General features: G+C 38.5%; 2 protein-coding genes across 2 annotated transcripts in view; one reads left to right on the forward strand and one right to left on the reverse strand.

Annotated features, from left to right (window-relative positions):
- Positions 1 to 1540: 1540 nt before the first annotated feature.
- tbccd1 (TBCC domain containing 1) lies at positions 1541 to 11466 on the reverse strand. Its single transcript, XM_007260420.4, has 7 exons — positions 10991 to 11466; positions 9131 to 9462; positions 8716 to 8877; positions 7676 to 8042; positions 7021 to 7207; positions 5735 to 6238; positions 1541 to 4647 (listed from the first exon to the last, which is right to left on the reverse strand). Exons 2-7 carry the CDS (start codon positions 9458 to 9460, stop codon positions 4422 to 4424), a joined length of 1776 nt encoding a protein of 591 aa, XP_007260482.3. The 5' UTR covers positions 9461 to 9462; positions 10991 to 11466; the 3' UTR covers positions 1541 to 4421.
- A 993-nt stretch (positions 11467 to 12459) lies between these two features.
- rab5b (RAB5B, member RAS oncogene family) overlaps positions 12460 to 13811 on the forward strand; it is a 14923-nt gene continuing 13571 nt past the window's right edge. Inside the window, exon 1 of the mRNA XM_007260422.4 lies at positions 12460 to 12584. The gene's annotated coding sequence lies outside the window, so the exon portion shown is untranslated. The remainder of the gene's footprint in view (positions 12585 to 13811) is intronic.

Below are 13811 nucleotides of genomic sequence, written 5' to 3' on the forward strand. Positions count from 1 at the left end.
AAATGTCCTTTACTTTTTAAAATCAACCACATTTAAATGTAAACTTTAAAGCATTAATTCCATTAATTCCTTTGCAGAACTGCAGGGTGAATCTCAATGTAGAAACAACTAAAACAAGCTGCTTATTTAGCGCTAAATATGCATATAGTTAAATGTGATTCTTTAACTGCTGCTGCTGCAAATTTGCAGGTGGGAAAATGTGTTCTGTTCTGTTTGCTGTTTTGTGTGGTTAGTGGTGTTTGTTAGCTCTGCTGTGCTGTGCTAATACTCACTGTACTGGGCTGGATGATAAAGTCTCAAAAGGAATCCTTTTAGTGGTGTTAAAATATTTACTCTGCTTCCTTAATGAGAGGGGGTTAGTTTTACACATTCTACAAATGTCAAGACTCAGATATTCAAGATATTTAGGATATAACATTTGACTTAAGTGGCACTGTTGAGGTAAATTTATAACTAGAATAGCACTGCTGCAGTAAATTCATGACTAGAATAGCATTGCTGAAGCAAATATATGACTAGTATAGTGAGGCTGAGGTAAATTTATGATCGGAATAGTACTTCCGAAGCAAATTCATGATTAGTGCAACACTGCTGCAATAAATGTATGATTAGTATAGCAATGCTGATGTAAACTTATGATTAGAATAGCAATGCTGCAGTTAAACTGCAATTAAACTAGCACTGCTAATATAAATATACTGTATGGTTAGTATAGCAATGCTGAGGTAAATGTATGATTAGAATAGCACTACTGTAGTAAAATCATGACTAATATATCACTGCTGATGTAAATATTCTGTATGATTAGTATAGCAATGCTGAGGTAAATTTATGATTAGAATAGCACTGCTGACAAAACATATACTGTATGATTGGTATACCAATCCTGAGGTAAATTTATGATTAGAATTGCACTGCTGCAGTAAAATCATGATTAATATAGCACTACTGATGTAAATAAACTGTATGATTAGTATAGCAATACTTAGGTCCAATTATAATTAGAATAGCAACGCTGCAGTAAAATCATGATTAATGTAGCACTGCTGATGTAAATAAACTGTATGATTAGTATAGCAATACTTAGGTCCAATTATAATTATAATAGCAATGCTGCAGTAAAATCATGATTAATGTAGCACTGCTGTTTTAAATAAACTGCATGATTAGTATAGCAATGCTGACGTAAATTTATGATTAGAATAGCACTGCTAAAGTAAATGTATTGTACTTTGTTGGTATGTGTGCTGGGATATATTTTTTTAGTTAATAAATGAATAAAAACCTGTAGAAAAACTATGTTGGGTATTTAGCCTTAGACAAATAATGAATTTTGTTTTGCAGGATTTGGCCAAAGTTTTTATTTGGTACATCCCTACTACGAACCTAAATATATACAGAGCACAGACTGAAAAAGGATGAGCAGGAATTGCTTGTTTCAGAAGAGGGTCAGAAGATGTAGGTCATTTTTAATTACAATAGAACCTAAATGAAGTACATAGCCTGATCACTGTAGGAGAGAAATCAGTAACCGCCAGAATACAGAAGACAAAGCATTTTTTTTATTGTTTTCACACTAAATCTGTTCCCTTAAATGACACATAATACAATACGGTGCTCTACTGGAAGTCCGCTGGATTTATTTGTACTCTTGAATACAAATAAAAGTAAACAATATGCAGAAAACAATGAGGAACATCTACAAAAAAATGAAGAAGACCCTTTAATGCGGTGTTGCATATTGATCACAGAAACCAGTGGAAAGAAAAAAAATTCTACAGCAGCAGATTCTCAAATCTGCATCTGGAGTCTAATATTATCCCTGCATACTGAAAAAGATAAGTTCACAGTGCATGGTATCAAATGATATCTTACTGAAATCGGTGAAATTTAACTTTTTTTATTATTATTAAGACAAAATATATAATCTAAATACTTATTTTAATCTTTTTTGATCTTGTGAGAATATTACAAGATTATTTAACTTTATACCCATTTTAGCGAACAAAAACTGTCTTATTCTGTATCATTCATCTTGAAATAAGCAAATGAATCAGCTAGTAAAACAAAACTATAAAATTACTCAGAAAAAGAAGTTGCATTTTTATAATATTCCTTTAATAATCTCAAAGCACAAAAGATTCAGACTCTATTTATTATACAGTACAGGCCAAAAGTTTGGACACACCTTCTCATTCAATGCGTTTTCTTTATTTTCATGACTATTTACATTATAAATTCTCACTGAAGGCATTAAAACTATAAATGAATGCATGTGAAGTTTTATGTACTTAAACAAAAATGACCTGGCCTCCACAGTCACCGGACCTGAACCCAATCCAGATGGTTTGGGGTGAGCTGGACCGCAGAGTGAAGAAGGCAAAGGAGCAACAAGTGCTAAACACCTCTGGTAACTCCTTCAAGACTGTTTAAAAAAAAAAAAGAAAAAAAAAATTCAGGAGTGTGCAAACCAGTAATCAAAGAGCAAAGAGGTGTTTAGCACTTGTTGCCCCTTTGCCTTCACTCTGCGGTCCAGCTCACCCCAAACCATCTGGACTGGGTTCAGGTCTGGTGACTGTGGAGAACAGGTCATTTTTCGTTAAGTACATAAAACTCCACATGTATTTATTCATAGTTTTTAATGCCTTCAGTGAGAATTTACAATGTAAATAGTCATGAAAACATAAAAAAAAGAGAAGGTGTGTCCAAACGTTTGGCCTGTACTGTATATATATATATATTTATTACGATTTCATTTTCCCAAGATATAATTTTTTGCAGTGAGAGCAGGGGGACCAACAAGTGCAGGATACCTCCAGGACCAGGACTGAGAGTATCTCGGGTAAAAGCTAATAAGTAGCACTTTTGGGGATCATTAAAGTGCAGCTACAGAATAAGGCATCGTGTACAACTAGACTACAGCAGGGATCCATTTCAATTCATACTGGCCACAGAACAAGGACAGAAAGGCTAATTCAAGCTCATGGGTGTCAAGTATGCAGGAAGAGTGCTACAAGAAGCTCTACAAGTATGTGAACATTTCCTTCAGTATAAATATAAATATAATCCAATGCCAAAGGCAACGTCGTAAAGACAACCGACCCACCCACACGCAATTTACTGATGCGTACACTTGTCGCAAGTGTTCGTCAAACTGGAAAAGCTTCAGAATTGCTAAAAATGTAACCACTATCCTACTACTATTTATTGTAAAGCTGGAAATATTTATTTCGACTGTAATAAACTACATCCCAATATGTTTTTCTATGTTTTTTCCGAACAATTCAGCAACTGCATATTTAATTACAAGCATAATTAATTTTTTAATTAGCACAGGTTAATGGGATTTAAGTTTAACCTATAAAATGTCAGCCATATTGCCCACATCATTTTGAGATCAGCCAAGCTTATCTTGCGTCTAGAACGTTCAGTAACACACAGCTTTTGTTTCAAACTTTGTGCGACAAGCTCTAATAAACAGACAATGAACACATTAAATGTTTAACAGTATGCAAATTGGAATAATTTAAATACATTTTTCAATTATTACGACCCTAGCTGACACACTACGCGCTTGTTCATCTCAAAATTCTACACTTCGAGGCGGTTCATAATAAAATGGACCGGAAAGGACAGCGACATTAGCTGCCGTGCTAACGTCAACGTCAACTTAAAATTCTACACTACTGAGGCGAGCCATGTTGCTGCAGCTAATCAAATCTTAGCAGACTGGAAAGAACAGCGACATTAGCTGCCGTGCTAATGTCAACTCAATTACACAACAACAAGAAGAAAATAATTACACCAGATCTGAGCTAACAGAATTCTAACTCAACAATGCAAAGCAAAAATCATCATTAGATCAAATAAATAGTGCTACCTAAATGTTACCTAAATGTTACAGACTGAACGGGGTGGGTCACAGGTGAGTTGTTGAACCAAATTCATTCATATTTGCAGATAAAAACAGTACTCTTCTCTGGTCTCATTCACTGCAGCATAGAAGGATCCCTTATTTTTACCCTGGTAACTAATACAGTGTTAACCAACAAAGCAGTCATCCTCTTAGAGGTGATCACAGCACTCAAGTACCATTAGACTACGAAGGCATCAGAGGGAATAATGCATATCAGACATATTGTCTTGCTACGCATCCAGCATTTATATTTCTCTTACAGAGCTCGATTTTTCGACATTTCCAGCATTTATACTCATTCAAACATTCATGCAGAGTCCTGAGTATTGTACGACTTCAGTATCCACAGTCTGCCGTATGCCACAGTGCTGATTCTGGAACAAGAAGTCAGGGGGAAAAAAAACCTGCCCCAGCGAGGAGCCAAGGCAAAGGCAAACAGCTGAGGTCAACTAGGCGAATTTCTATAATAATAGCAACAGTGTCCATTAAAGACCGTATTCTCTTCTCAGCAAACTGTGGATGTCCGTCCCGCTGCAGCCTGTCGGGACACCTGGTCCTTCTGGTGCTGAAGTGAAGGCTCAGAGCTGCAGGAAGACTGTGAGCAGTCAGTGGAGTTGGCCTGAGCAACTGTTGGGGGCACTAAGCTGTCCAGCTCCTGCCTCTGCCCCGTCTCCAGCAGCCATTCATGAAACTTCTGCTCTACCAGGGCCTGGAATTGCCGCCGCTGCTCCCTGGTGGACAGAAGGGGAGAAATTTAATTATTAAAAAACTTAAAATCTAAATAAATGGTCAGATTATTTCAAGCTGTTTTAATATACATTTGTCTCCTGCAATTAATCAGCAGTCTATTCATTAGTCAACTCAATCACAACATAAAGACTGGGGTTGTACAGGCCTGTCGCAATAACTACGTCATCGACTTATCACACAATCTTTTATGCCGGACTTTGTATCTGCAAACAAACAGTTATATGCTTAAAGCTTCACAGTAAATAGCAAAGCATATAATACAAAAAAGAGCTAGCACTAATCGTGGTTAGCGGCTAATGCTAATGCTGCTCCAGCAGTGCTAGCCGGGGTCAGCAGCAGGCAACAGGCAGATAATACCTCTGAACAGCAAAAGAACAAGCTCTTAGCACGTTTAGCTAATACTGCATTAGCATTAGCTAATGCTAATACCCCCTGTGTTGAATTCCCAAAATTCAACAGTGCGCCTTATGTATGAATTTTACTTGTCAGGCATTAAGAAGCAGTAAAGCCACATAGGAGTATACAGGAGTTTTAGTTTAGTTCTCCAGCACCTAGGCTGGAGCAGTATTAGCATTAGCTGCTAAACGTGCTAAGAGCTTGTTCTTTTGCTGTTCAGAGGTATTATCTGCCTGTTGCCTGCTGCTAACCCCGGCTAGCACTGCAGAAGCAGCATTAGCATTAGCCGCTAACCACGATTAGTGCTAGCTCTTTTTTGTATTATATGCTTTGCTATTTACTGTGAAGCTTTAAGCATATAACTGTTTGTTTGCAGATTATATGCACGCAGTAAATATACTGCACTTTATTGTTTTACTGTTACAATATTTATTTTGTTACAATATTATTAATTTATTTTACAAAATCAGTTATGGTTGTTCACAAAATAGACAAAAGTTTACAGACTGTTTGCAATAATTTAAGGTTCATAATTTAATTCGTTTTCATTAGTGGTCATACTGCCAAGAATACGGTTATGGCAGATTTAAATTTTAATTCATGATTTTAATTTGACCATATCTCTTATCCATAATACAAGATACTGTTTCTACAACTAAAACAAAGGCTTACTTATTTAGGTGCGCATCCTTCACCGTTCTCTGCCACTCCTGCACACTTCTCTCACGGGCCTCCACAGCCTGCTGGTATGCTGCAGGCAGCCCCCCTGGCACCTCACAGGTGTCCCCCTCACTCTGGAAGGGCACCACCATGAGTAAGAACTCCTCTGGTGGCAAGATGCGGTAGCAGGACGGGTCAGGAGCCGGCCCATCCGGCCCGTACAGCAACGGCAGGTCCCACAGATTAGGCACGACAGCAAGGCCCACGCTGGCCATGTGATCCTCCAGGGTCGGGTAGTGCGTGTGGAAAGGTCCCAGGGTGAGGGCTGTGTTGCCAGGCAGCAGGAGCGGGCGTGTAGGGGTGAGAGCGTGGACGGTGCAGTGGGAGGACGCACCAATGACCAGACGGGCGGTCACGCATACCAGCCGCACATTCTCACAGCTCTGCACGTGGACATTGGTTTCTACCGGCCCAAGAACCACCGTGCTGTTACGACACTTGTCCAGAGTCACTGACCTGCAAGGTTAGCCAGTATACAGTAAATTAAAAAAGGTGTTCAGTGAAACAGTGGCTTGCAAAATGTATTTTATTACGATTTTAAGTTATAGACCAACACAAAGTGGAACGAAAGGAAAGAACAATTTTTTTTTTATTTACAGTTGCAGGTCTTTTGGGGGTATGCCTCTACCAGCTTTGCACATTTAGTGACTGAGAATTTTGTCCATTCTTCTTTGCAAAATAGCTCAAGTTCAGCCAGGTTGAATGGAAAGCTTTTATAAACAGCAATTTTCATGTCCTGCCACAGATGATTAAAAGGAATTTAGTTCAGTACATTCTAACACAAATAATTTTTAGATCTATACCATTCCACTGTAGCTCTGGCTGTATGTTTAGTGTCACTGTCTTGCTGGAAGGTAAATCTAATTTTCAGTCTCAAGTCTTTTCCAGCCTATAACAGGTTTTCTTCCAGAATTGACCTGTATTTAGCTCTATCCATCTCCCTATGAATACTTTTGCACAACACACTTCAGATTTTTATTTGATTAATGTTTGTTCCATTTGACGATTATATGCTACTTTGTGTTGGTCTATCACTTAAAATCTCAATAATATACATTTAAGTTTATGGTTGTAAGATGACAAAATGTAAAAAGGTTCAAGGGCTATGAATACTGTTGCAAACCACTGTATGTGCAAGTATACATTATATATAGTAATTAGTAATTATGCACAGTTGCATTTATAATGTTCTGGAGGCTAGTAATTACAGTGCCATTACAAGTATTTACATGACTTACCTGAGAGGAGACAGCAGGTAGATGAAAGCCTCACTACAGCGGTGCAGTTTAACATTAGCACCGGACAGCTTCTCAGAGTCTTTGGCTAGAGTCTGTTTGTAAACTTGAGACATCACCACCACCTTGCTGCCTGGCACGGCCGTGTGAGTGTTCCTAGCTATCTTGACCCTCTTCATGGCACCCTCCACTACAGCAAGACACAAAAATGTTTCAAGCAGTGGTAAAAAAAAAATGATTTTAATGCATAGAGTTTGGAATGTCAAAACAGATTACACTCAATTATAATCCATTTAAATTAATATGGTCTCTTTTTGTAGTCAAAGTAAAAATTTTGAATTGTTTCTAAACCCAAAAATATAATTTATTAGACTTACTTAACTATATTTTACGGTTGAGTACAAGTTTTTCTTTTCAGGCACTTTTTTTTTTATTATATACTAAAACACCATTGAATAATAGGAATATAATTTTTTGTGGTTTGTTCCCCCTTTTTACCCCTCTTTAAATGCCGGTCTACACAAGTTATTGCAAAAGGCTGTGATTAACAGATCAGATTCATTTTGTTTCTATTTTGCCAAAACCAAAGACTAACACAACATAAAAGTTCAATATCACCCGACAGTATGTTTAAAAAACTTTATCTAAAGATCCTCACCTTGCAGGGCCCAGGCCAGCTTCTTGCCCGAGCGCAGGCAGGTGGAAATGCCGAAGGGGTTGAGGGTGAGGGTCTGGCGTAGCCAGTTCTGAAGCAGTTGCAGTGAGAATGTGTGGCTAGTTTTGGAGTATCCTGCCTGGCTCTGAAGGGGTGCACGGCTCAGCAGCCGGTGGATTGGGTGCACGGTGCGGCCGCGGCTGGTGGAGCCCTCTAACAGCAGACTCAGGGCCTGAACGGCCTCGAACGGCAGCTGGCTGTCCCGCAGCACCTGACCTGAGCTGCTCACCTCGCCCGGCTCTGACAGAAGCTCCAACAGCTCAGACAGGTGCGTCTGAACGAATGTCACATGAGCCTGGTCATCCCAGTTCTAATAAAAAAGAAATAAAAAGGACTGAACAAGACATAGTAAAAACCAACAGAACAGAGTACACTACCGGTCAAAAGTTCTGAGAAAACCCTATTTTTTAAGTTATGCCGTAGCAGTGTTGTACGGCCCAGACAAGCTGCTTTTTTATTTTCTCATTTAAACTATGACTTTACTGCTGCATTTTACCTGTCAGACCTCCATCAGTCCTAGTCGAATGTTAAGCTGAGCTAAAGGCATTGCCATGACTTTTCTGGTACAGGTTTTCTCCAGTTTCCACAAGTCTTCTGAATGTGTTGGAAAGACTATGCACCACTCTCTTAGTTTAGCACTCTAAGGGGTGGTTCTAAAAAATATGTAACAAGTAGTGTACTTGAAATAAACACTCATTTTACATTCCATTTAAATTTAAGAAAAAAAAAAAATCCTTCTCCTGTAAAGTCTGCATTTAATATACATTAAGCACAGCGCTCAATGTAACACACGGTTAAAAAATATTTTTGCACAATCCTAAAAAAGGTAGAACATTGCCCTCTACTGCTTTGATGTTCACATTCTTTAACAGAGCTCTGACTTTAGAGTGGTACTCGATACCTTAAATGTAGATAATTAACTAAAGATAAACTTTGCAGTGGAACATCCCATTAAATCTGAAAGATCAGTAGTGTTGTCTGACCTTGTTTGAAGAGCTGGTTTTGGTCTCTCTCTCTGAGGTCAAGGAGGATGAGCGAGAGCGGGGGCTGGGCCACTCTTCACCAATCATTGAGGTGCGCAGAGAGACACGGTTCAGCTGCTGCATGTACAGAAAGAGCAGGAACTGCAGAGTGTCCACACACAGCTGCACACAAACACACACACAGACGAAAATCAAAGTTGAGCAGATTGAACAGCGATCAGAAACACAGCAAAGCATAATGTTCATTTAAAATAATACATAAGAAAATGGCAACACTTTTGGGTTCCCAATTTTGCACAGGGCGCATTGTTGTTTTTTCATTGTCATTAGTTCTTATTATGAAAGCAGGGATTAAAGAGACCAGTAGGTTTGGAAAGCTGGGCTTGATCAATTTTTTATACAATATTTCCCTCACCTTGCTGCGCTGCCGGTCCAGCTCGCGTGGAGACTGACTCTGAGAGAGCGCCTCGGCCCACTCCAGCTTCTCCTCGGGAGCCCGCGGCACCAGAAGGTCGAAGGTCTCAAAATACAGCCATGCCAGCTCCTCAGCCAGCTGCAGCTTTCCACAGGCAATGTGGCGCCACATGTGCCAGCTCAGCTGCGGGAAGCAGCCCTCCCGAGTGCGCACATAGCAGGCCATCTTGCGCAGGTAGTGCATGCTCAGTTTGCTCGGAGGGGCCACCTGAAGCGCCCCGAGCAGGAAGGGCTCCATGCGGGGCCAGATGCTGGCTGTGCAGGCCTCCATATCTACGGCAATATAATTAGAATGCAATTTAGTGTGAGATACCTTAATATAATTATGTACTTATACTCTTATATGTCTCTTCACATAATCGAGCACAGAAATCTGGGGTCACTGCAAGGTTAAGGGCCTACAACAGTTGCAGGTTTACTCTCGAAATTCCTAAGTGACATATACTGAACATCCTGAGAGCATCACTACAGGACAGTGTGCGAATCTATGTCCATCAATCTCACCTTATTTACAGAATGTAGGAATGCTGGGTTGGTTCAGGAAGTAAAACTTTTCAACTAATTTGAAAAGAGTATTATTTGCCTCTATAGGTCTGTTCAAACCATTCAACCATTTAAAAGATAAATTAATATTTTACGTTCCATATTACTAGTTTTTACTAGATTTCTATAACAAAATGTTAATAACAGTTAGAGAGAAGTGTGGCTGTGTCATTTATGTTACATTAGGATTTTTACCCTAAAATATTTACAGTCATGTTCCCACAATAATAAACAAACACGAATGAGCTGCTGACTGAACTTATTTGATAACATTTTTAAAAATTGGGATCAATATTCAGAAATGGGTCTGGGCACTTATAGGCTAAATATTTTGCCACATATTATTTCTTCCTACTGTAATTTAATTTAAAATTTAAGCAGAGATATGAAAAAATACACATAAATTAAACTTTTCTTCAAATACATGAGCAATTCAAGTTCTTACATAATTAATTCAATTATTTTATCTGTGAACAAACAGCACTATTTAAAGTGATGCACATGCTATTGTTTCCTTTAAATGTAATTATCTGTCTAACAAATAGTAAGCAGCTCCCTTCAACCTCACATGCAGTTTTTATATTAAAAACTTCTGGTTGTATTCCAGTTAAAGAAAAGTGTAAAACATGAAAATCACTGTCACATAAAAAAAAAGAGTTCTTTACAGGTTTCTGTCAGAAGCAAATGCCTAAAGAGATACGTACAACCTCGATTATCCCACTTGAAAATTGCTTTATAACAGTAACTTAGCGAAATCAATTAATCAAATGAATTTGATTATTCTTCAAGCACCATTCTTTAAAGTATGCTTAATGTATGAGTGATTGGACAAAACAAAGTTACATCTGCATAAATAAACTAAAATAAACATTATCAGCACTGACCATTTTTACTAGCTAGATTAATTTAATTATAACTTAAATAGATATCTAGATAGATGATATCAGTGTTTAACAGGACAGACAGAGAGCATCTTCAGGAAGCGCTGTGTTCCCATAGCAACCACGACAAGTGCAGCGAGTGCTAGGTTATCTTGCTAACCAATGACTAGCGCTAACATTTTAATAAGTGTATTAATAAGGGCTTACATGCAGTTTAGCTTATTACAAATCAAGTTAGTTAGGTTAGCTGATTTTTAAACGTGTTTTGTGACGTCTCTCTCGACACCGCTGCTAGACCGAGTTAGGTTAGCTAGTTAGCAGGTTAGCTAGCTAAGCTAAGCTAGGTTAGCATCTTAAACGCCAGTCTGTTTACTCACTGCCCGCATCCGCTCGCCCGCGCTTTTCTTCTCTAGCCGCAGGGAACAGTCTTTACTCCCGCTGCAGATTCATAGGGAGAGTCCGGACGGCTTCACTCCGTCCTCCTGAGCGGCTTCATGTCGGGCTCTGGTAGTTAGCGTTAACTCTCCGTTCGTTCGCTCTTAGGCTGAGCTCTGCTCTTATTTGGCGCCGAGTTCAGCAGCCAGTCCCCGCTAACTGCTCCTCCGCGCGTAACCGACAAATTAAAAGCAGCTCTGAAGCTCAAATACTAAAGTTAAACCCTCCACGAACTCACAGGTATTCCGTCTACTGCGCTAAAACTGCTCTACACAAGTCTACTGCTCAAAACATCACAATATTAAAACTTCTGCCCTGCTACTTTCTCTCTGATACCCGTTGATTTCAAAATAAAAGTCTTTACGCTTTGTGTTCATCCATAGTGTAAAAACGTACTTAAAACGTTCAGAAAAAAAAACAAATAAAAAAATTGCAAAACAAGATAAAAACAAAACAAGTCACTCAGCAATAGATTTACAAAAATAAAACAATTAGCTACTTGAAAATGCAGCATCACTTACATTTACAGTGTTTACATGTTAAAACAAATTTAGCATGATATATCGCTGCTAACATAACAAATAATGAATAAATAAACAAATAATTTATTTATGAAAGGAAAAAGGATAAGACAGAAACAAAAGTCTACAAAATATTGCTTAAAATAATTATTTCAACAGGGGAAACAATATATATATACAATATATTGTATATATATATATATATATATATATACAATTAATATGAAAAGTAAAGTAACATACACAAAACATGTCATATATTCTAGTATTAAATAAAGGTGCACTGCACACCTATACACGTATGCATTTTTATATTTGAATGCGTCAAAGCAGATTTTTGGTTAAATAGAACAAATGTATAAAATAAGTTAGCGCTGGTATTAAAATAAGTGTGCTTTTTCTTATTTAATTAATTACTCAATAAAAGAGCCGTTCTCTTCCATTCTGTGAACACTGCCTTCCGGTATCGTACCGCTGTACCATTCAAAACAGTACCCTGCATATTTAAGCAACCTAAAAACTTACTGTAAGGGAAGATCCAAAATAAACCTTTTGATAAATGAATATGAGAACATATCAAATAATAAGAATAAATGCGAACACTAATAACACTAACACTAATAATACTAATACAAACATTAATAATAATAATAATAATAATAATAATAATAATAATAATAATAATAACATTTATAATACTAATACTAATACTAATAATACTAATAGTAATAATACTAACACTATTTGCTCGGTAAATGGACAATGAATGTAAGCATATTAATGTTAACTTTTTTAATAAAAAAAATCTCTCCTCTGTAAATCTCGTCACTTCGCGCTAACCCCGCTGTAGCATCAAAATCAGCATGCTGAGAATCTGCGCTCGCTTTCGGCGCATGCGCAGTTCGGGCAGGAAGTTCCCGCAGCCTTACGACCAGCTGATACATCAACAACCGAAACCCTGTAGCTCCGATAGTGGCCTACGTTTCAGCCCGGGAGCGCGAGGCCAGCGGGACAGGTAAGAGTGCGAACCTTGTCCGTGTTAAGAGCCGAGCTGGTTCTGATTCGAGTGTGTTTTAATACGGTGGCACAGCAGTGTCCGTTTGGGTGCTGCGGGCCGCTTTCGTTGGGCCGGATCCGGCAGGAGCTCTGAACACTGAACCCACACCTAATCAATACTCTTATCAGTCTGAAGACTGAACCCATATCTGACCAGTACTGCTGTCAGTCCGGGTCATGCTGGAGCAGATCACAGTCTGAACGCTGTACCCACACCTGATAATACCGCTGTCAGTCCGGGTTCTGCTGGAGCCAGTCACAGTCTGAACGCTGTACCCACACCTGATCAATACTCTTTATCAGATCACAGTCTGAACACTGTACCCACACCTGATCGTTATTGCTATCAGTCCGGGTTCTGCTGGAGCGAGTCACAGTCTGAACGCTGTACCCACACCTGCTCAATACTCTTTATTAGTCTAAACACTATACCCCTAGCTGAACAGTACTGCTGTCAGTCCGGGTTCTGCTGGAGCGAGTCATAGTCTGAACACTGTACCCATACCTTATCAAAACTGCTGTCAGTCCGGGTTCTGCTAGAGCGAGTCACAGTCTGACCATCGAACAGACACCTGATCATTACTGCTATCAGTCTGGGTTCTGCTGGAGAAAGTCACAGTCTGAAGACTGGACCCACACCTGATCATTACTGCTATTATACCAGGTTCTGCTGGATTGAGTCACAGTCTGTCGTATATGTCAGGCTAATTGTGTGTGAAACTACCACCACCATGTTTGAAGGCCAAACTTTAACCTGTCTAGCGTTAGAGTTAGAGTTGTTTATGGTGTGCTTTTATAGCCAACAAATTACATATATAATGTGGACCCACCACAATTTGCATGACATCTGAGTAAAAAAAGATTACTTGTTATACAATCAGAATAATGAGATATTAAAACAGTAAAACAATACTAACTATTTGTATCTGGAAACAATTGGTTATCTATACATTTATATTGTATTTTTGAGAATCAATACAGTATTGCAGACATTATATTGCTAAGCTTTAATGCATTGAATTTTTTTTACACTTATCCCTAACAGCAACACACATACCCATAAAATATCCTATTGACTCAACTCAACTTACTAAACAAAGTTTCTTTAAAAAATGGTACTTTTTTGGTATTGGAATAGTTTCCAGAAGGAATCAATAGAGATGTATGTCTGAATAATTACCAATGA

The sequence above is a fragment of the Astyanax mexicanus genome, chromosome 11, assembly GCF_023375975.1.
Source record: "Astyanax mexicanus isolate ESR-SI-001 chromosome 11, AstMex3_surface, whole genome shotgun sequence".
Classification (NCBI taxonomy): domain Eukaryota; kingdom Metazoa; phylum Chordata; class Actinopteri; order Characiformes; family Acestrorhamphidae; genus Astyanax; species Astyanax mexicanus.

Excerpts from the sequence above, each read along its gene's own strand:
- tbccd1 (XM_007260420.4), bottom strand. The coding sequence starts at position 9,460 with ATGGAGGCCTGCACAGCCAGCATCTGGCCCCGCATGGAGCCCTTCCTG. Across the intron at positions 7,208-7,675 it reads GCTGGCCTGGGCCCTGCAAG|TGGAGGGTGCCATGAAGAGG; the intron begins GTGAGGATCTTT and ends GTCTTGCTGTAG. Across the intron at positions 6,239-7,020 it reads TACCTGCTGTCTCCTCTCAG|GTCAGTGACTCTGGACAAGT; the intron begins GTAAGTCATGTA and ends CTAACCTTGCAG.